Source organism: Ornithorhynchus anatinus, chromosome 14 (genome assembly GCF_004115215.2).
Source record: "Ornithorhynchus anatinus isolate Pmale09 chromosome 14, mOrnAna1.pri.v4, whole genome shotgun sequence".
In the NCBI taxonomy this organism is placed as follows: domain Eukaryota; kingdom Metazoa; phylum Chordata; class Mammalia; order Monotremata; family Ornithorhynchidae; genus Ornithorhynchus; species Ornithorhynchus anatinus.
In genome coordinates this window covers 4,741,286-4,761,275 of record NC_041741.1, presented here as the reverse complement: position 1 = coordinate 4,761,275, position 19,990 = coordinate 4,741,286, and the positions used below count along the sequence as shown (strand labels likewise).

At 45.0% G+C, this 19,990-nt stretch overlaps 1 protein-coding gene across 1 annotated transcript in view; it reads right to left on the bottom strand.

Annotated features, from left to right (window-relative positions):
• NEMF (nuclear export mediator factor) overlaps nucleotides 1-19,990 on the bottom strand; it is a 28,166-nt gene that overhangs the window by 7,995 nt on the left and 181 nt on the right. Inside the window, exons 2-20 of the mRNA XM_029078786.2 lie at nucleotides 17,324-17,392; nucleotides 17,128-17,230; nucleotides 15,750-15,875; nucleotides 13,332-13,480; nucleotides 13,060-13,127; nucleotides 12,242-12,328; nucleotides 10,769-10,842; nucleotides 9,926-9,996; nucleotides 9,764-9,839; nucleotides 8,507-8,569; nucleotides 6,283-6,360; nucleotides 5,519-5,727; nucleotides 4,890-5,072; nucleotides 4,543-4,606; nucleotides 3,967-4,055; nucleotides 2,816-2,919; nucleotides 2,147-2,209; nucleotides 1,570-1,682; nucleotides 835-892 (exon numbers count right to left, since the gene is read on the bottom strand). Coding sequence (XP_028934619.1) covers nucleotides 835-892; nucleotides 1,570-1,682; nucleotides 2,147-2,209; nucleotides 2,816-2,919; nucleotides 3,967-4,055; nucleotides 4,543-4,606; nucleotides 4,890-5,072; nucleotides 5,519-5,727; nucleotides 6,283-6,360; nucleotides 8,507-8,569; nucleotides 9,764-9,839; nucleotides 9,926-9,996; nucleotides 10,769-10,842; nucleotides 12,242-12,328; nucleotides 13,060-13,127; nucleotides 13,332-13,480; nucleotides 15,750-15,875; nucleotides 17,128-17,230; nucleotides 17,324-17,392 — 1,847 coding nt within the window. The remainder of the gene's footprint in view (nucleotides 1-834; nucleotides 893-1,569; nucleotides 1,683-2,146; nucleotides 2,210-2,815; nucleotides 2,920-3,966; nucleotides 4,056-4,542; nucleotides 4,607-4,889; nucleotides 5,073-5,518; nucleotides 5,728-6,282; nucleotides 6,361-8,506; nucleotides 8,570-9,763; nucleotides 9,840-9,925; nucleotides 9,997-10,768; nucleotides 10,843-12,241; nucleotides 12,329-13,059; nucleotides 13,128-13,331; nucleotides 13,481-15,749; nucleotides 15,876-17,127; nucleotides 17,231-17,323; nucleotides 17,393-19,990) is intronic.

Here is a 19,990-nt window from a genome sequence, read left to right as displayed (position 1 = left end):
AGGTAATGTGACTACTTACTCTGTTATACTGTACTCTCCCAAGCACTTAGTACAGTGCTCTGCACACAGTAAGCACTCATAAATATGACTGATTTCATATTCAGATCCAGGAGGGAAGAAGGGAGAGAACTTCAGCTTTCCTTTTTTCTCCCCCTCATCATCACACTCTCATAGTTCCCACCCTCCACTCTCAGAGAGGAAGCTGTGTGTGGTTCAGGCTGAGAGGTGCCTGCCCAGACACCCATTCTAACTAGTTCCAAGGGCCAGCTGGTCCCTCCTTCCTCCTTAGGATAATAATAATGATGATGATAAATTGTGAAATTTGTTAAGCACTTACTGTGTGCCCTGTAGGCACTGTACTAAGCCCTGGGGTAGATACAATATATTCAGGTTGGACAGAGTCCCTGTCCCACTTAGGGCTCACGGTCTTAATACCCATTTTCCAGATGAGGGAACTGAGGCCCAGAAAAGTGAAGTGACTTGTCCAAGGTCACAGAGCAGAAAGTGGCGGAGCCGGAATTAGACTCCCAGGCTCGTGCTTTATCCACTAGGCCACGCTCTTCTTTCTACCACTCTCCCAGGCCCCAGGGAGCCCCAGGGCCGAGAGTAGAATGGGGCAGCGCTAACTGGCTGCAACCCTGGGAACTTGCAAGAAGGGAAAGGTAGGTGGTGCCAGGGCCGAGATCCCATCCAATTCCCGAGAAACCCAAGATTCAGTAGCCGAGGAGGTTTGAGCGTGGGTACGGGACCCTTTCTATTGTGCTCAAATAGCCGTCGGCTCCATCAACCAGCACTGACACGACCACTGCGACCACTGCGGCATCAAGTCCTCACCTCGTATCATGAAGCTTCCTGTTGTCAAGTATTCTCCAGTTGGTGCTGTTTTCGACACCTGATGAATAAAAAGTGTTAGAATTTGACAAAAACAATGGAACATAGGGTTAATTGTTAGTTACTTAAGGTATTTATTGAGTGCTTACTATGGGCAGAGCACTGTACTAAGAACTTGGGAGAGTACAACACAGTGGGTAGACAATCAGATATTGGAAATCAATCTTTTTTTATGGTATTTGTTGAGCACTGTGTCAAGCACTGTTCTAAATGCTGGGGTAGATGCAAGATCATCAGGTTGTCCCACATGGGGCTCACAGTGTTAATCCCCATTATCAGACAAGGTAACTGAGGCACAGAGAAATTAGGTAACTTGCCAAGGTCACCCGGCAGACAAGGGGAGGAGCTGGGATCAGAATGCATGTCTTCTGACTCCCAGGCCCGTGCTCTACCCCCTAAGCCATGCCCGCTTCTCTATGTAAAGGAGAGAGGAACGCCAAATACATTATAGGATGGCAATCCTGGTGTGAGTCCTATCTCTGGCCCTTCCGATGTGCCCTGGGGGGGCAGGGGGAAGGTGTTTCTCCCACACACCAGGAAGGAGGGACTAAGAAATACACCACAGCTCCTATGGCGAGGCCAGAGGGAGTTTCACATCACATCACTTCTCATCATGTCAGCTGGAATGGTGTTGCCCCATAACTCATTTTCAAGAGGAAGCACCCAAGCCCTTATTACCTGATGATGGTGCACCCACCAAGCACTGGTGATCACCCGGGCATCCCAGGCCGCACTATAACACAAAGCCATGGTGCCAGCCTCAGTCAGCGTCCGCGGGGGAATCGCTTCGCCTGAAACAAAACGTTCCAAATGCTGAGTGCCCGCAACAGGGAGGCTCCGGTTACTCATCAGCAGTGGGGAGCGCTTGCCCCTATACACAAAATGGGGGCCAGCGGGGGGAAAAATAAAAATCTGTTGCTCAGAGCTTTCCCATTTTGTTAGTTGGTTTCTTCACCTGGCTTGAAACAGGGACTTAGCTTAAATCAGCCATCTTGGGTAATGCTAAGATATCCTCAAGCAGCAGTCCCACTCCTAGGCCAAGAACTTAAAATGCATTCTGGGAATTGTCACTTATAACCACCTCCCTCTTAATCCCTTATACATTTTTGGTTTTAGTACATTACCAGGCGCTAAGCTGTGATATGGGATCATGGAAAGCGGTGAACTGAGTAGGAACGCATTGCTTACTACCCACAGATAGGCTTCTCCTATTTTTAAGAAAGTCATCCGCAATCCTGTGTTAAAGATTAACTACCTGTTGGATTCTTGATCACACAGCTTGTTGCTCCGTGAAGGTCAGCGTGAACATAAATATCCCCTTAAACAAAGAAACGAGATGTCTAGAATTACAGGTCTTGCAAATCATTGTTTAGAAGAGAAAATTCCAAGCTTCCACAGAGAAAAAGAGGTTCAGAATAAGTCGCGGTATCGCCTTTGGAGAAATGGATTACTTGGACTGTCCTAAAAATTAACTCTGTGGTTCTCTTTCCGAACAGAGACTTTGGCAGACGCTGACCTACTAGGTCAATGTAGTAATCAAAATTCTAAAGGTCAAATTAATTCCAATTAAGATACTGGGCAAGTGGGTCTTTAAGCTCAACTTCAATTATCATGAAAAGAACATGACAAAAATGGGAGATCTCATTTATTTTCTTTAAAAAAAACAAAACAAAAAATACAAACCCTTCTAGACATTCGAATTAAACACAGTGCTGGTAGCCTAATACATGAGCCTGCTTTATCGGGAAAGCTCTTAAAGATTCCAAAATGCAGATACTCTCTGTTATACTCTCTGTGCCTTCCACAAGCAAACTCTGCTTCCATCAATGAAAACTGGCACTTGAGGTGAGATGCTACCCTATGCATTTAAATTCTACTTCGAGTTAGAAATTCCTTGAACAACACTATATTTAATCCAACAAACCTGAATTCAAGTATCTCTTCACAATCATCTCATTCTGTTGTTGATCTCTCCCGCCTATGATCAGATAGTTCTCGGAGCTAATGAACCACAGAAACTTCTCAAACCTGTAAACGCAAAGGTAACACCCATTTTAACAGCATGACCCACTAAATGCCTCCTGCCTTCCTGAAAGGACATCATTTTCCAAAGATCATTACATTTCATTCTCACCTCTCCCACTGCCGCTGACTTCCAGCTCACACACTCCCTCCAGCTTAGAGTTCTCTCTCCGTTCACATCCAGCACACACACCATTGCTCTTTCCATCTACGAAGCCCCAGAGGAGGCCTTTTCTGATTAATCTCTTACGACCTACCCTCAATCCCTCCAACTGATTCTTCAGCACTTCCTCATCGCCTTAGCGATTGGATGCACGCACTTTTCCTCGACAGCACCTAAGCTACATTTCTTTATACTCTTCTTAGTTCGTCCAATCTGCATTTGGTATCCTCCGCCAGACCACAGGTTCCTTGAGGGCAGATATCAGGTCTACCTCGATTGTACTCTCTCTCAGGCCCACAGCACAGTGTTCTGCATTATTTGACTGAAGCCATAAAGATAGGCACAGTCTGAAATCCATCCTATTCCCACAGCACAGTGTTCTGCATTATTTGACTGAAGCCACAAAGATAGGCACAGTCTGAAATCCATCCTATTGCCAAAGTAAAATCCGCTGAGGCTCTCACTCTATAAATACTTGCTACCGAACATGTACGTACAAAAGGAGAACTCCACAAGTCACAGCTTAGTAGAAAGCTGTGAAATTATTCAGGCAAAAGGGATCCAATTATCCCTAAACCCATGCTCTATCCACTAAGCCACGCTGCTTCTCCACATAAGGAAGAGAGTGTGAGTTCCAGAAAACCGTATCCCTATACTCTGCCCCAGGCAGTCTACTATATTCTGACTCTCAATCTGGTAGTGGTCTCCTTATTCTGAAATATAAAAACAGCAATGGACTGAGAAGAGGGGTTAATGGGTGGAGTTAATGACATTATACTAGCTTTCCTGTCACCACGGGATAACAAGTGCAGGAATACTTCATTTTATAAAAAATACAAACAAGGAAACTCAATTTGGGGGTGTTGGTCTAAATTTAAAAACACGCTCACCAGTACACCTTCCTTGCTTTCTGAATAGTAGTAACCGTTTGAACCTCTTTTAGTGTTTGTTTTGTCTTCTTCTCTGCAGATTTGAATGCCTAAATGGGCGAATGACAAAGTTAAAAGTGATCTATAGGAATGCGAAAATTATCAAAATGTATAATTATTTGATTGAAGAATATGAATGACATCCTGTGGGTGTAACGTTTGAGTGCATATATATATACAAGCACACCTATACTGACATATAAATGTGTGAGCATGTGTGAGAGAGAGAGAGAAAGAAAATATGTGAAACATATTAAGGCTTAGGTAGACTGAGGATCACAAGAAAGGGAAAGTTAACAGTGGCGCAGGGTCAATTCAGAGGGACTCAGACTTTTTAATCAGAGCACTTATTAAAGTGCTTACTATGGGTCAAGCACTGTGCTAAACTCCAGGGTAGATGTAAGAATGATCAGATCACAGTCACTAATGCCAAAAGGGGCTCACAATCTAAGACTTATCAAGTAGTATCGCACAAGACATCGGTCATGGAATGGGTTACTGGTGACCCACACATTCCAAATAAATAATATTCGATACCTTCTCGGCAGCTTCAACTGTCTTTTGGGTCTTCCTGGCAGCGTGTCTCTTATGATCGTAATATCTGTAATACAGAAATCCTGTTTAGTGGCAAATTCTAGAATTTTGGACCCACTCCTTTTCAATCAGCTGTTAGAGTCTTGAAGCTCTGGATTTTGGCTTGGTCTGTACGCAGCAGACTTTTTAAATCCTAAACAAGCCACACAAAAAGGCATCTCCTCACTTAAATGACCGCAAAAATGACAGAGTTCCTCGACACCCTCGACATGCCACTCTCTAGCTAGGCCTCAGAGAAATCTACCCATTCAGAAATGAACCTTTAAGCATTTTCTGATCAATAATCTTACTTTTTAGCATTGGCATATGCTGACAGACTGAGATCCACATCTACGACCAACGGCTTGTTTTTCTGAGGCTTCTTAAGCTGTTTGTCTTTTTGCTTTTTCTTTTTTCCCTTTGGTTCTTCTGTTTCCTCTTTCTCAATATCTTCTCCATCATCATCTTCCTCCTCAGACATTACGTATGGATTCCTACAAACATAATGGGTTTTTACAAAATTAAGTTTTGACCAATTTGAAAATTTACTCGAGTACGATGCCTTTCCTCCTCGCTGCAATTCTAAAGGACAGGGTAGGACAGTCAGTCATTTGGTCAAGAATATTTATTGAGCACTTATTCTGTGCAGAGCACTGTAGTAAGCATTTGGGAGAGTACAATATAACAATACAGGCCAGAAGTTAACATCAGTAAATAAACTACAGGTATGTACATAAGAGCTGTGGGGCTAGGAGGGGGCAATGGTGACAGTCTTTATCAGACTTGCATTCTTATTACTGGAAAATACATTCGGCACATGAACTTCCAAACAATAAGGAAAAGGGAAGAAAGGAAGCAGCAAAGTAAAAGAGCAAAATATATTCTTGGGAACCAGAGATTAGCCAAGAGGAAGAGTGAAGCAGATTCGAAGACAACTTACTTGAGCAACATGGTAACGTGGTTGGTCTGGAGCTTCAGTTCTTTGATTGCGTTCGCCACGGGGTCTCCCTGGGCCTGGGCTTCTTTTACAATGAGCCCAATTTCTGTCCAGTCTATCTGGTTGGCTAAAGCGCTGCGGACCACCTGGATCGCTCGGTCTACGATCTGCAGGTTCATTTCTATGAGTTCGCCTTTCACTTTGTCGATTTCCTTGAGGAGTAAAGACCAGAGCCCTGGTTGGAAGGCCCCCTTCGATTCGTCTGGAGGCAACTACCTCACCGCAAAGCCTTAAAGGAGCAGGGCTCAGACCATGGGGCCTCTCGGCCGGAGCCCCGGGAGGTCACTGCGGCAAACAGACTGGCAAGGCCGCTCGGTCTATCCGGAGCAGGGCCTCTCTCTTTGAGCAGGAGCTCCAAGAAGATCGTCAAACGTGGAGAAAAAGGAAACACAGTGCCAGTAGCTGAGCAGAACATACTGTACAAAAAAGAAGGCCTTTGTGTACACGGTAGGGCCAGAACAGGTACCAGACATACACCCGAGGGTGAACTATCTATTTTATCCCCATTTTACTGACAAGGAAAAAGCGGTCCAGAATAGGTTAAATGACTTGACCGGGGTTACCCAAGCAGGCCAGTGGCAGAGCTGGAACTTGAACTAGGTCGTCTGATTCCTAGTGTCTTGCAATTCCCACTAGGCCACCCTGCCTTGCCGCAGTATACCTCCCTCACCCCATGTATCTTACCGAAAATTCTGCAACATGCATACCTGAGCCTGGTGAAGAGCTTCTAATCTGTGCTCATGATCCTTACGCACATTTTCCAATTTCTTCAATGCTTGCTTTTCCTGTACGGAACAGAATCAAGGAAAGAAAATGATTAAGGGATTTTAAAATGTTTTCATTTTCCAACTCAGAGAAAATGTTGAAAACAGGCTTTCTGAATTTATGATGAAATTATCACTTGATTGAATTATTCATATCTGATATTGTATACTTTTAAAAGTTCAGGGCACAATTTCAATGGATCTTCAAAACAGTATCTCGATAAATATTGCTACATTGCACTCTCGCGGTACGAACGCCTGCTCTTCCCCAAATTCTTGACCGCAGTCATTTGATTTTTTAATTAGATAGTCCAACCTAAATGACTTCTCTAGGAATCAAATCATCACCACATTAAGCAGAAGCAATAACATCCCTTAGACCAATTCTTCAGAAACAAAAATCATTAAAAGTTAAAGTGTTTATCACACTTCCTTAAAAGTGTTTATATTTCCAATAACGATAATAATAATGACAACAACAATAATAAAAATAGGCATTTATAACACTTACTACATGTCGAGCACTGTACTAAGGGCAAGATGTTAAGGTCAGACCCAATCCCTGTCCCTCATTGGGCTCACAGTCTAAACAGGAGAGAGAAAAACTATTGAATCCACATTTTATAGATGCGGAAACTGAGGCTCAGAGAAGGTAAGAGACTCTGCCAATGGCACCCAGCATTTAAGCGACAGAGCTGGGATCCAGAACGCTTAGAACTCGGGGCCTCTGTCTCCCAGGCTCATGCTATTTCCGCTGAGGCATATTGCTTCATTTTCATTATTGTTATCATTGTTGTAAAACAAGACATGGTCCCGGGCAGGGAAGCAGCAAGGCGTAGTGAGTAGAGCACAGGCCTGGAAGTAAGAAGGTCATGGGTTCTAATCTTGACTCTGCCACTTGTCTGCTGTGTGACCTGGGGCATGTTACTTCATTCATTCAATAGTATTTATTGAGCGCTTACTATGTGCAGAGCACTGTACTAAGCGCTTGGAATGAACAAGTCGGCAACAGATACAGTCCCTGCCATTTGACGGGCTTACAGTCTGGGCCTCAGTTACCTCATCTGTAAAATGGGAATTGAGACTATGAGCCCCACATTGAACATGGACTGTGCCTAACTCGATTTGCTTCTATCTCCCCCAATGCTTACTACTGTGTCTGGCATAGAGTAAGCACTTAAATACCATTATTATTATTATTATTACATTATCACTATTCTAGGTAGCCTAAACTCTAACAGGGGAAGATGAACATAAAAGTACTTACAAGTACAGAAAGAGTAAATAACTGTCTGAAAAATGGACTATATGTACACAACACATACAAATTGCAGAGAAAGGGCATAAAAAGTAGGGGTAGCTACTGGATTGACATGACTCGAACAAATCAGGGAAGTCTTGAAGGAATAATAATAATAATAATAATTACGGCATTCATAAAGCACGTACGTTGTGCCAGGCACTGTTCTACGCACTGGGGTAGATACAAGGAAATCCCAGGCCTGGGCTCTATCTACTACACCACGCTGCTAATGGGTTTTGAACATGAGAACTGTGGTCTGTGGGATTTTGGTGGGGAGAGTGTTTCAGGCAAGGAGAACATTTTGGGTGAGGGGACAGAGGCAGGAAAATCAGGAATGAGGTACAATTAAAATGTTAGCTTGGGAGGAATGAAAAGAGCGAGCTGAAGGGTAGGTGAAGAGAGCTGATATGTAAGATGGAGAGAAATGGTAGAGAGCCGTGAAGCCAGTCATGAAGTATCTTTATTTGATGATGAGGGAAATGGGAAGCCAAGAGAGGTTTTTGAGGACAAGAGACATGTGAGCTGAGTGAGGCTTCAAGTAGATGAACTGCGCGACGGCGTGTAACATAGGTTGGAGGAGGTAGAGTCTGGAAGCTGGGAGTGAACTGAGGAAGCTAATACAGGAGTTTAGCCCAGTCCTGGTAGGCACTTGGACCAGGCTGGTAAATTTTGGGTGGAAAGGAATAGGAGGCTGTAGGAAATGTGAGAGGAAACCAACAGAGAATTCAGAGAGGGATTGAATAAGACCCCTGAAAGACTGTGAGAATGAAGGTGTTACTGACTGACATGGGAAAGTTAGATGAAGGAGAAGGTTTAGGAAGAAAGGTAATTCCGATTTAGATTTTTTTTTCAATAAAACTGTACCTGTTGTAAAGCTTTCAAATCTATCTTCTGACCTTCTAGCTTGGAATAAAATTCATCCACTGCCTTTAACAAGAAAAACAACAACACACACACAAAAATTCCATAGAGATCCTCAAGAAATACAACAAATCCAATTTTCATGAGGACCAAAGGAAACAGTATACTGAAAAATCAAGTATAAGTCCAAAGCAGATTTCTAATACTTCAGGTGCTCTACCTGTTTTAAAGTCTTTAAAGAGGGAATGGTTAGAAGCCGTGGAAATAATCTTCAGAAAGAAACAATGGGCCTCCCATAGTCAACTTTCACTTGTTCATTTATAGTGGGGAGGAGGGTTGGAAGAGCAGAACTATCCATGGCAAAACAAATTCACAGACTGTCTGAAAATCTCACATTAACTAATAAATGTCTTCCTCCACCAACTTGTTAATTAACAGCAAAATACACAGAATTGAGTGTCATTTCCTCTCCTTTCCGCACCAGGCCGAAAGGGGAGCAGCAGATAGAAAAAGAGGGAGAAATAAAGAGCCTGGTAATGCCCTAACTGAATTATTATCCGTGAATGATCAAGTCGATTAATCACTTGGCATACTTGGAAATGAATAAATCAACATCTAATGCACTTTTCTCATGAAAGAAGCAGAAATTATGCCTTCCAAGACAGACTTTATAGGCTGCCCAAATTATAAGGACTCCGAAGGCATTAGCTCCTGATGAAAAGTTACAAGAATAATAAAGCAAGCTATGGACGTTGATTGTGGAAAACATTTCCCCAGAGCAGTGGGGTGTTCCCTCAGTCTTGGGCCCCACAAAGACCACAGCTGTGCTGGCCCTCCGAACCCTCAAAGTTCATCTCCTCTGCCCCCGGGGAACAAATCCCCACACCTTCTCCTCGCAATTTCAGCTACAAGTGGTTTGGCACTCTAGATCTGGGGGAGCCATGGAGTCAGCTTTAGACAACCCCAATCCTCCCCAAAAACCCTGCAAAACATGGCACCCAGAAAGGAGGGGGTGGCCAGTGCCCTGGGTCATGGACAGTCCCGGCAACCAAGGACAGCAGTGAGAGGGAAGAGAAAGGCAAAGCTGCCCACTGGCATTCAATTTCTCCACCCAAACCTCTCCGCCGAGACATTTTCTCTTTTTCTACCACTTATTAAACAGACGAAACCACAGAAATTTCTGACGTTTCTCAGAGGGAGTTCGGTTTTCTGTAGCACCAACTGGTTAACCCAACTCGAGCACAATATGAGCAAACGCACCTTGTCAAAAGATTCAAACTCCACGTACGGATATTTTGAATGTTGAGAAAACAAGAAAGGATGAAATTCCTCATATCTGCAAAACACATTCATAATGTCACTTGAAAAATTATTCTCCACCAAGCCACCCAATGCAAAATGAGCAAATGTTGCAATTCTCACGTGAGGATGTCTTCTGCTGGTTTATCTGGCTCCAGGCTTGGTTTTTTCTCTCTTTTCTGGATAATATACCCCTAGAAAGAACCAATATTCAAATGCTTTTACATCCACATTTCCAAAGCTCTAATTTCCTCTTCTTTCATGCTGACGTTAATAGTATATTCAAATGAAAAGTGCCTTAGCTACTCAATAACTGGATTTACCCGTCCATCTTGCAACTGAGAAACCTCAGTACATCTCTAGAAGCTCACTGGCCTCCAATCTGCCTATATCCAGTGGAAATTCCTCAGGACTTGTTAGCGTTGAGCCGCCACACCCAAAAGAAACTATAAAATTTTGCCCCATCTTCTACCAGAAGACCATTTCAACGTTTCAGCTGATTCAAACCAAGAATTATAAGTACGTTAGCCTTGAAATCAATATTTTAATTCTGCAGGGAAGCGGGAAGGCTAGGAGGAGCCTTCCATCACATCAGGATGACCGTCCAGGAGAAGAGACGCCCCTACAGTTGCTGCAGGCATCTCGCAGCCATTGTCTAAGAAAAAGCGCAAGGCTGGATGGGCCACTGGTTAAACCTGGAATGCAGGGCGTGAGGACCCAACTAGAGAAAACTCTCCATAGTGAGAGGAAGGAACCAGACTCACTCCTTACCGTGATAATCACTCCCTGAAAATGAACATCTGGAAACATTAATTCAGAGCCAAATCAGTCCCTCTGGCCAAAGTGGTTTGGCTGAGATGATTTGCCCTGCAGAGGATGTTTTGGACATCCCTGAAATAATGGTATATATGTATGGGCCCTTAAGTTTTAAGGAAATGCAATAGCAACACCAAGAAAAAGTCTTACCTTTCCACTGAAGTTGGTTGTTATTTTCATATACTCTTCAGCCTTCTGCAAACAGACAAGCACTTTTTCGATGTCTAAAGAGAGGCCAAATCACAAAAGCAATGAACTGGTGAAGCTAAAAGGGCAAACTCTAACCTTAAAATTACAGCTATGCCAAGTAGAAGACAGCTCTTCCTGTGTTGCTCTTATAGCTAGGGAGAATATTACTAATTTAGTGTGGCCTAATGGAAACAGCACGGGCCTGGGAGTCTGAGGTTCTGGCCTCTAATCCCAGCTCCAACACTTTCCTGCTGTAGTGCCTCAGGTCAGTCAAATTAACTTCTCTTTGCTTCAGTTTTCTCACCTGTACAATGGGGATGAAATCTTGGTCCTCTCGCCTACATGAGCCCCATGTAAGGCAGGGACTGTGTCCAACTTGATTATCTTGTATCTACCCCAGAGTTTAGTGCAGTATTTGGCACATAATAACTGCTTAGCAAATACTATTAAGAATAATAATACACATAAATAAGAACTATGTAGAGAGAGGCAGTATGGCCTGTGGATAGAGTATGGGCCTGGGAGCCAGAAGGACCTGGGTTCTAATCCCAGCTCTGTCATTTGTCTTGTGTGATCTTGGACAAATCACTTCACTTCTTTAGGCCTCAATTCCCTCATTTCTAAAATGGGAATTAAGACTGTGAATCCCATGTGGGACAGGGATTGTATCCAAACTGATTTGCTTGTATTCACCTCAGTGCTTAGTACAGTGCCTAGCTCACACTAAGACTTTAACAAATATTATTTAAAAAAAAATCGCTCTCTTCTTTAAAACTCAAGAACACTACACTTCCCATTCCATGTGCCTGAAGGCAACAGTGGAATGAGATTCTTCCTATACATTCAGTTTAAATTGTGCTACGAACATTTTACAACCTTTCCTTTTTCATTTATGTTTTCAGAACCCAGGAAGAAAATCAAGAACTCCTGTCAGGTCTACCAGTCCGGAATATCTAGTTTATCTTTTTTTTTTGGAAAAAGCACCCCCCGCCCCCCCCCCGAAAAAAAGACCTAATGGAAAATAGAGTGTACATTACATTCGGTTCTGCCATAATAAGTGTCTTTGTTGTGCACTTTTGCTAGAACCCTGTTAGGGAATTAGGGAACCTTTATCTGACCAGGTGAGTCTGTTGGAAGATGTGTACCAGGACAGGAGAATACTCCAATGCCAGTTTCCCTGAACACAGAGTTTTGTGAGGAAGGGTCACCTTTATAGGTGAATTAAGTGCACCTGTGGAATTTCCTGGGGAACTTGATAAGTAACTTCTCTGCACTCCTCAGTTCCTTCGCAGAAAAAACCAAAGGCACAACCCCCCCGTTTTTGTCCTTTTTGTTTCTGTAATTGAGATTTACTATTTGGAAGTACACATAAACCTATATACAGAGACATAAAGCCATATGGGTGAAGATTTCACTTGCAGCATAGTTATATACCTTTGATTTCAAACTGTGGGTCCACTTTGACATTGCCAGGAAATCCAGATTCTATGAGACAGTGTTCAATGAGGGTGGCTCCATAGGCTGTCAGAGCAGAGGATCAAACATCACTCTTTACTTGAATTTTCAAGTAATTTATTAACTGCTATTAACTTTTAAAATTGAAAAACTACAAATTCAATCTCTAGAAAACTCCTAAACACCTTTCTCCACAGGACTACACTAATACAAAAAATTATTTTCAACATAATAGAACTGCAAATGTTCAAATACCCATGTAAGGTTTCACAGCAGTAAATTATGACTGAAATGTCTGAACGTAAAGAGTCAAATGTCACGTCCCCAAAAGATCTGTAAGAACACAATATCATAAGGAAGGACATTACTGGGTCGAGAACGCTGGGAGGACTAATGTGGTAGACCATCATTATTATTATTAAGCAGCTTGTGGGCAAGGATCATGGCTACCAATTCCTTGGTACTGTGCTATCCCAACCACTTAGTACAGTGCTCTGCCACTGACTGACTGATTTTGCTCTCCCCCTCAAGTTAACGGAGAAACGGCCAAAACACCCTTTCCCCTTCAATAGCTAAGTCTGAACCTACTCTTCATTAACTAATGCGCTACCTCCCAAGACTCAGTTTGAACAAGGAGGCTTCAATGAGCCTCGTGTTGACAAAGTTTTATCTCCCCGCCCCCACCATTTAAACTTCTCTCTCCAGACCATCCAGTTTTTTCTGGATTTGTTTCATCCCCAATCCTGATAACTGAACTCATACGATAACTCATTCAATTGCAGCATAGCATTACTCACGGAGATGTGGGTTAAGTACTCTCTTTAATGGCTCTCCTTTGGGTGCGTTGGATATTATTTCAGTCAACCTGTGGAATAGAAATAACCACCTTTTCGGTAAAGAGTGAGTTATTCCATACGCAAATTAATCAGTCATCAAAGTTTGAGGAAAAAGAGGAAAAATGTTACATCAGAGCTTCCCCAAATATGCCCTATTGTATTTATTAGCATGCCACAGGTGCACATACACACCCAAGGGTGGGTGAGGAGTTAGAAATCCGAACGGTGCTTACCTTTCCAAGGTAAATAAAGGTTCGGGGGCCTTAGCAAGATCAACTGGGTATCGTTCTCGTACAGCAAACTTGACATCATCTGCCTCATCGGTGCGAAACCTCAGGATGTTTAAAATTAGGTATTCGTAGTCTGTCAGAACGATGTTCCCCTACAATGGAATCAAAACCAGTAAGAAACCTTACATTTTCCTTGTCGATACTTGTCGTACAACGGCAACTATCTCCACCTGTCGCATGGGGAGACCAGGATTCGATTCCCCAGGCTGGAGGCGGATATATCTTTTCTGAGAAACAGTGTGGCCTGGTGGAAATACCCTGGGTCTGAAAATCAGAGGACCTGGGTTCTAGTCCCAGCTCCGCCTCTTGATTCTTCTGTGGCCCTGGGCAAGTCAATTCACTTCTCTGGGCCTCAGTTTCCTCATCTATAAAATCAGTATTCAATACCTGCTCTACCTCCCAAGTGCCCCAAATGGACAGGGACTGTGTCCCATCTGATGATCTTGTTTCTAACCCAATGGTTACTACAGAGTTTGGCACATAGGAAGCACTTAACAGATACCAATTAATACTTTAATAGGGACGTACACATCTCGCATACCTCTGGTAAAAGATGGCTCCTGAAATTAAGCATCTTTGGTATGAAAATCCCTTGTACTTGGATGTGCATGCTTTATTCACCCTTCCCTCAGGCACACATCTCTTCTGTTCATATCTATAATTCATCTATTTATAATAATGTCTGTCTCCTCCTCTAGACCATAAGCTCGTTTGTGGGTAGGGACTGTGTCTACCAACTCTGTTATATCTGTATACTCCCACACGTTTAGTATACTGCTTTGCATGTAGTAAGAACTCAATAAACACGACTGATTGATAGGTGCCATTTCCCCAGCAGGTATTCCTTTACTTCTGATTGTTTCACCACCAATGTAATGAGATGTTGATTGGCAACAGACTAGTAAACTAGTAAAGCCTTGCCAATAAGGAAAAGACCAAAAAGTGGGGGAAAGGAAGAAAGTAGTGTTGGAGAGGTGGGAGGGGAAAGGGGCAAGTGGTCTGGAGTAACAGAGACAGTTAGCTCTTTGAGGTTTCTGGTGTTCGATTCAATCATTCAATCAATTGATCAAACACTTCCATACTCTTTCCTTTCCCAAATTAGGTGAAGACTGCTGCCTAGCCCCACAAGTATATAAACCTTAAAAGAGATCAGTGAACATTCACAGAAGTAAATTTAATATTGGTGGAAAATGCCCAACTGACCGTACAAAGAAATTTAACCAATTTTAACCACAACCTATAGGCAAGGGGTTGGCTTTGGCAATTTGCTCACCTGAAGTTAAAGACTGCCCGGCAACAACCTTGAAGTAGAATCACCACCCCAGGAACCACCAAAAGCATAAACAGTTGGAGATGCTTTGGCCTGGGGCCAAACAGAATAGGAAACTATGCCCTGGCTATGTATTATGTATGACCTCTAAATGCTTACTAGGTGCTAAGCGTAGGGGTAGATGCAAGTTTATCAGATCAGACACCATCGCTATTCAATATGGGGCTCACATTCTGTCTCATTTTACAGATGAGGAAACTAAGGCCCAGAGAGGTTAAGAGCTTGCCTCTGGTCACACATCAGGCCGGGGGCAGAGTTGGGACTCGAACCCAGGTCCCCTGATTCTCAGTCCCGCACTCTTCCGAGTAGGCTAGAGAGGGAAGATGGTGGGAGTGGAGAGAGAGTAGATGTGAGGGTGTCCAGGCCAGCCAGAAACCATAACCGCAGAGCTCCAGATAGAGGCGTGGCATAAAGGGGGTGAACTCTGAGTCCTGAAACATGGGGATGGGCCCCATCTGGACCCACAGAATGAAGTTTTGGGGAGATAAGCTAATTGATCTCATTCTCACGGCACTGAACTCACAATGAGAGTTCCCGCCCCGAAACACCCGGAGGAGGAGTGGTCTCCCTACGCCATTTCTGGAGAGTCCTTGCCTTTCAAAGGAGAGTCCCCAGCAGTTTGTGGACCCTTGAAAATAGGTCTGGGGACTGAAGGATCCCACTCCTACCCATGCCCTCCAAGAAACCCACCAGAGCTCTGACCTGTAGGAAAGCAGAAGAGGCTCAATCATAAACCTCACAACAGTTCCCCAGTACCCAGGGTGAAGGGTGTGGTTAGGGTCAAAACCCCACGTAATCTTTGGGTCCAAAATGAGGTGGCGGTGGGTGAAAGCCTATGCGGTTCCCACGGTTGCCAGGACCATGTACCCTAGGTACCACGAACCTAGGGTGGAAGCTACACGGAGTCCAAGAATCCCAGAAGCTACACCACGCCCCTGCTCTACGAAGGATTATCTGACAAGATCACAGGTCATCGACACTCACGACAAATCCCTCCCATTTCTAGAAAGGAGAAGAGTTCTGGAACTCACCCTGTCATAAAGTTCAATGATGAGATGATAAGCGGCTTCATCGCTTCCGAACTGAAAATCCACAATCCTGTCCACGCCGAGTTGTTTCACAGAGACCAATCTTCGACTTTTCAGATGCTTTCGGCACTGCCAAGAAGAGCGAGCAAATCCTAAGTGATAAGTTGAATGCCGCGATCATTTGCTATCTTGCTTTCTGGAGTCCGGTCAGTCCCAGAACGAATAATCTGAAAACCTTTTCAAAGCTGCTAAAATAATATGCCGAGGAAAGCTGATCATAGCCTTGGTTGACTCTGGCAAAACTGTAAACGTGTCTGTTCACCGTGTTATCCCTACTCTTACCCCAGAGGCAAGAGATTCACCCATCACAGGAGACCTTGTATGCAACTTCAAGGGTGGGGACAGTTTCAGGATAACCCCAGGTGACTCTCCTAATTTCAATTAAACGCAATTCAGTCCTATTTATTAAGATTTTACTGTGTGCAGAGCGCTGCACTAAGCACTAGGGAGAGTTCAATGCAATAATAAACAAATTCCCTGCCCATAACGAGCTTACAGTCTAGAGGAGGTGGGGAGACAGACATCAATAGAGATAAAATGACAGACACGTACGTTAAGTGCTGTGGGGCTGGGAAGAGAGAAGAGCCAAGGGAGCAAATGAGGGCAACGCAGAAGGGAGTGCGAGATGAGGAAAGGTGGGGTTTTGTCTGGGAAGGCCTCTTGGAGGAGGAGATGGGTCTTCAATAAGGCTTTGAAGCGGGGGGAGAGTAATCCTCTGTCAGATTTGAGTAGGAAGGGGCGTTCCAGGACAGAGGCAGGATGTGGGCGAGAGGTCAGTGATGAGACAGACTAGACTGAGGCACAGTGAGAAGGTTAGCGGCACTAGAGGAGCAAAGTGTGTGATCCGGGTTGTAGGAGGAGACAAGTTAATGGTCCTCATCCTTAATGCTCTTGCCCTGGACAGTGCCAGTTGGTCTCCACTCTTGACATTCCTGCCTTGGGCTGTCCTAATTGGTCCTCTCCCTTGATGCTCCTGTCTTGTCCTGGCAGCCCCTTCCCCCATCGGCTTTGTCAAACCATCTCTTTTTCCTCCCTCAAAGGCCTTTTATAGAGACTCTTCCAGCGGATTGTGCATTCCACTTCAACTGTTCTCTCCCAAACACTTAGTACACTGCTCTGCACAAAGTAAATGCTCAGCATATACTACTGATGGATTGACGTGGTCCCTGATGAATTTCGCCATTTTCCTGGTCACGTCACCCTATCTGCCATCTTAGCATTCAATTTTCCCAATACGTGTTTTTACATCTCATTAAACTCTCTGTTAAACTAACCAGTGGCTTACTGTACAAAATATTGCTCTTGCCCAAACTCAGTTTACCTTCATCGCAAAGCTAGAAGGCATCATATTCTTCGGCCACTCAAATTCGGTTGTGTGGATTCGAATGCCTGATTCGAGTAACAGGGTGGCTTTAACATCCGGCCTGAAGAAAGGAAAGAGGTTTTCCTTTAGGAAATTTACCCGGCCTGAAAAATCAGAAGACTAAAGGCAAACCCAAAATGGAAAGCGCTCTTACTTCTGAAGGCGGATGAGGTATGTCTTATTGTCCACATCATAAACGTTGTTCACTCTCATTCCCAGTAAGCTGTTAAGAGAAGCCAACATTCGATCATCACAGGTGGAAGGTCTTGGCGATACAGACACATACAGTTAGAGACCGCGTGCAAAACCTGTCAGAAGACAGGTTAACCCAACAGACAACAGCTCCTTCTGGGTAGGAAATGTGTCTGTTGACTCTTTGTTGTATTATACTCTCCAAAGTCCTTGGTACAGTGCTCTGCACTTGGGAAGCTCTCGATAAATACCACCGATTGACTGACTCCAGCCTCGGGTGCCTTATCCTCTTCTCCTCACCATCATCACCAACAAAGAATGAGGAAAGATGAGAGGCCTTTGAGCAGAGGCTGTGTTCATTTACAAATATCGTGACAATGATTTTTAGCCCTATCAATCAACAGTACTTACTGATTGTTTACTCTGTGCAGAGCACTGCACTACGCGTTTGGTAAAATACAACCAATTATATTTATTGCGCAGCGTGTAGAGTGTTGAAATAAGCTCTTGGGAGAGTACAATACAGCAGAGATGGGAAACAAGTTCCCTGCCCACAACGAATTTACAATTCAGAGGGGGAGGCAGACATTAATAGAAATTACGGATATGAATATAAGTACCGTGGGGCCGAGGGAGGGGGTAAATAATGGGTCCTAATCCAAGTGCAAAGATGATGCAGAAGACCACTTAGAACAGTGCTTGGCACCTAGCAAGTGCTTAACAAATACCATAATTATTATTAAGAGTGACACAAGAAGAAATGAGAACTTAATATAAGAAAGTAGGCACGATCCCTTACGGTACCCTCCCAAGCTCTTAATACAGGGCTTTGCGCTCACTGGCCATGGATAAAGAGCACGGAGCTGTGGGGCTCACGGTCTCAATCCCCCTTTTCCAGATGAGGTAACTGAGGCCTAGAGAAGTGAAGTGACTTGCCCAGGGTCACACAGCAGACAAGTGGCTGAGCCTGGACTAGAACCCATGTCTTCTGACTCCCAAGCCCTTGCTCTTTCCACCAAGCCAAACTGTTTCTGAAAGCCCCACGGGGGATATGGGCTGTGCCCAAACTGATTAGGTTGTATCAACCCAAGCGCTTAGTACAGTGCCTAGCACGTACATAGTGGGCACATAACAAATACCAGAAATAAAAAAAGACTTGGTGTCTGACTAGTTGGGCCAATGAAAATGGCTGCCAAATGGCCGGTGGCTTGAATAACAGTAATAATAATGGTATTTGTTAAGCGCTTACTATGTGCCCCAGTACCTCTGTATATATGTACATATTTATTATTCTATTTCATTAATGTGTATATATATCTACAATACTACTTATTTACATTGACGCTACCGACGCCCGTTTATTTGTTTTGCTGTCAATCCCCACTTTATTCATTCAATAGTATTTATTGAGCACTTGTAACTGAGGCACGGAGACGTAAAGTGACTTGCCCAAAGTCACACAGCTGATAAGTGGTAGGGCCAGGATTAGAACCCACGACCTCTGACTCCCAAGCCCGGGCTCTTTCCATTAAGCCACACTAAGTGCTTACTGTGTGCAGGGCACTGTACTAAGTGCTTGGAAAGTACAATTCCGCAACAAATGGAGACAATCCCTACCCAGTGACGGGCTCACAGACTAGAAGGGGGGAGACGAAGGCTGTGAGCCCCACGTGGGACAACCTCATTACCTTGTATCTACCGCAGTGTTGAAAACAGTGCTTGGCACATGGTAAGCGCTTAATAAATACCATCATCATCATTGTTATTATCAATAAATGCGATTAAAGGAAGGAACCGATGCCAGACACTGTATGGGGCTCTGGGGTGGATCCGAGCCAAACAAGTTGGACAGAGTCCCCGCCCCCCGTGGGGGCTCACAGTCTCAAACCCCATTTTCCAGATGAGGTGACTGAGGCCCAGAGAAGTGAAATGACTTGCCCAGGGTCACCCAACGGAGAGGGGGCGGAGGCGGGATGAGAAGCCGGGACCTTCTGCCTCCCAGGCCCGGGCTCCGGCCACCAGGCTCCAAGATTTCGGGGACTGAAGGGGGACGGAGGGAGGGGGGGGAATAGAAGGGGGGGGGGGGAGAGGGGGTGCAGGGGAGCACGGAGGGGAGCATGGAGCGGAAGAGAAGGGGGTGGGGGGAGCACGGAGGGGAGGTGGAGGGGAGCATGGGGGGAATAGAGGGGGGGATGAAGGGGGGGTGTAGGGGAGCACGGAGGGGAGGATGGAGGCGACGAAGAGGGGGCTGGAGGAGAGGATGGGGGCGGAGGGAGGGGAGGGGATGGAAGGGATGGAGCGGGAGGGAGCGGGGGGTCTGGAGGAGAGGGATGGAGGGCAGAGATGGGGGGAGAGATGAGGGTCTGGAGGGGAGGGATGGAGGGGAGAGATGGAGGTCTGGAGGGGAGGCTGGAGGGGGGATGGAGCGGGGGGTCTGGAGGGGAGGGATGGAGGGGAGAGATGGGGGCCGGGCAGCGGAGGGCCGAGGGGGCCGGCCCGGCCTCCGAGCTCCGGGCTCCAGGCTCGTGTTGTCCGGTCCTCCGGCAGGCGCTGAGGACAGCGGTGGGCGCACCGGAAGCGCTCAGCCGACGGGCCGGACTGGCTGCCCTGCCCTGCCCTGCCCTGCCCT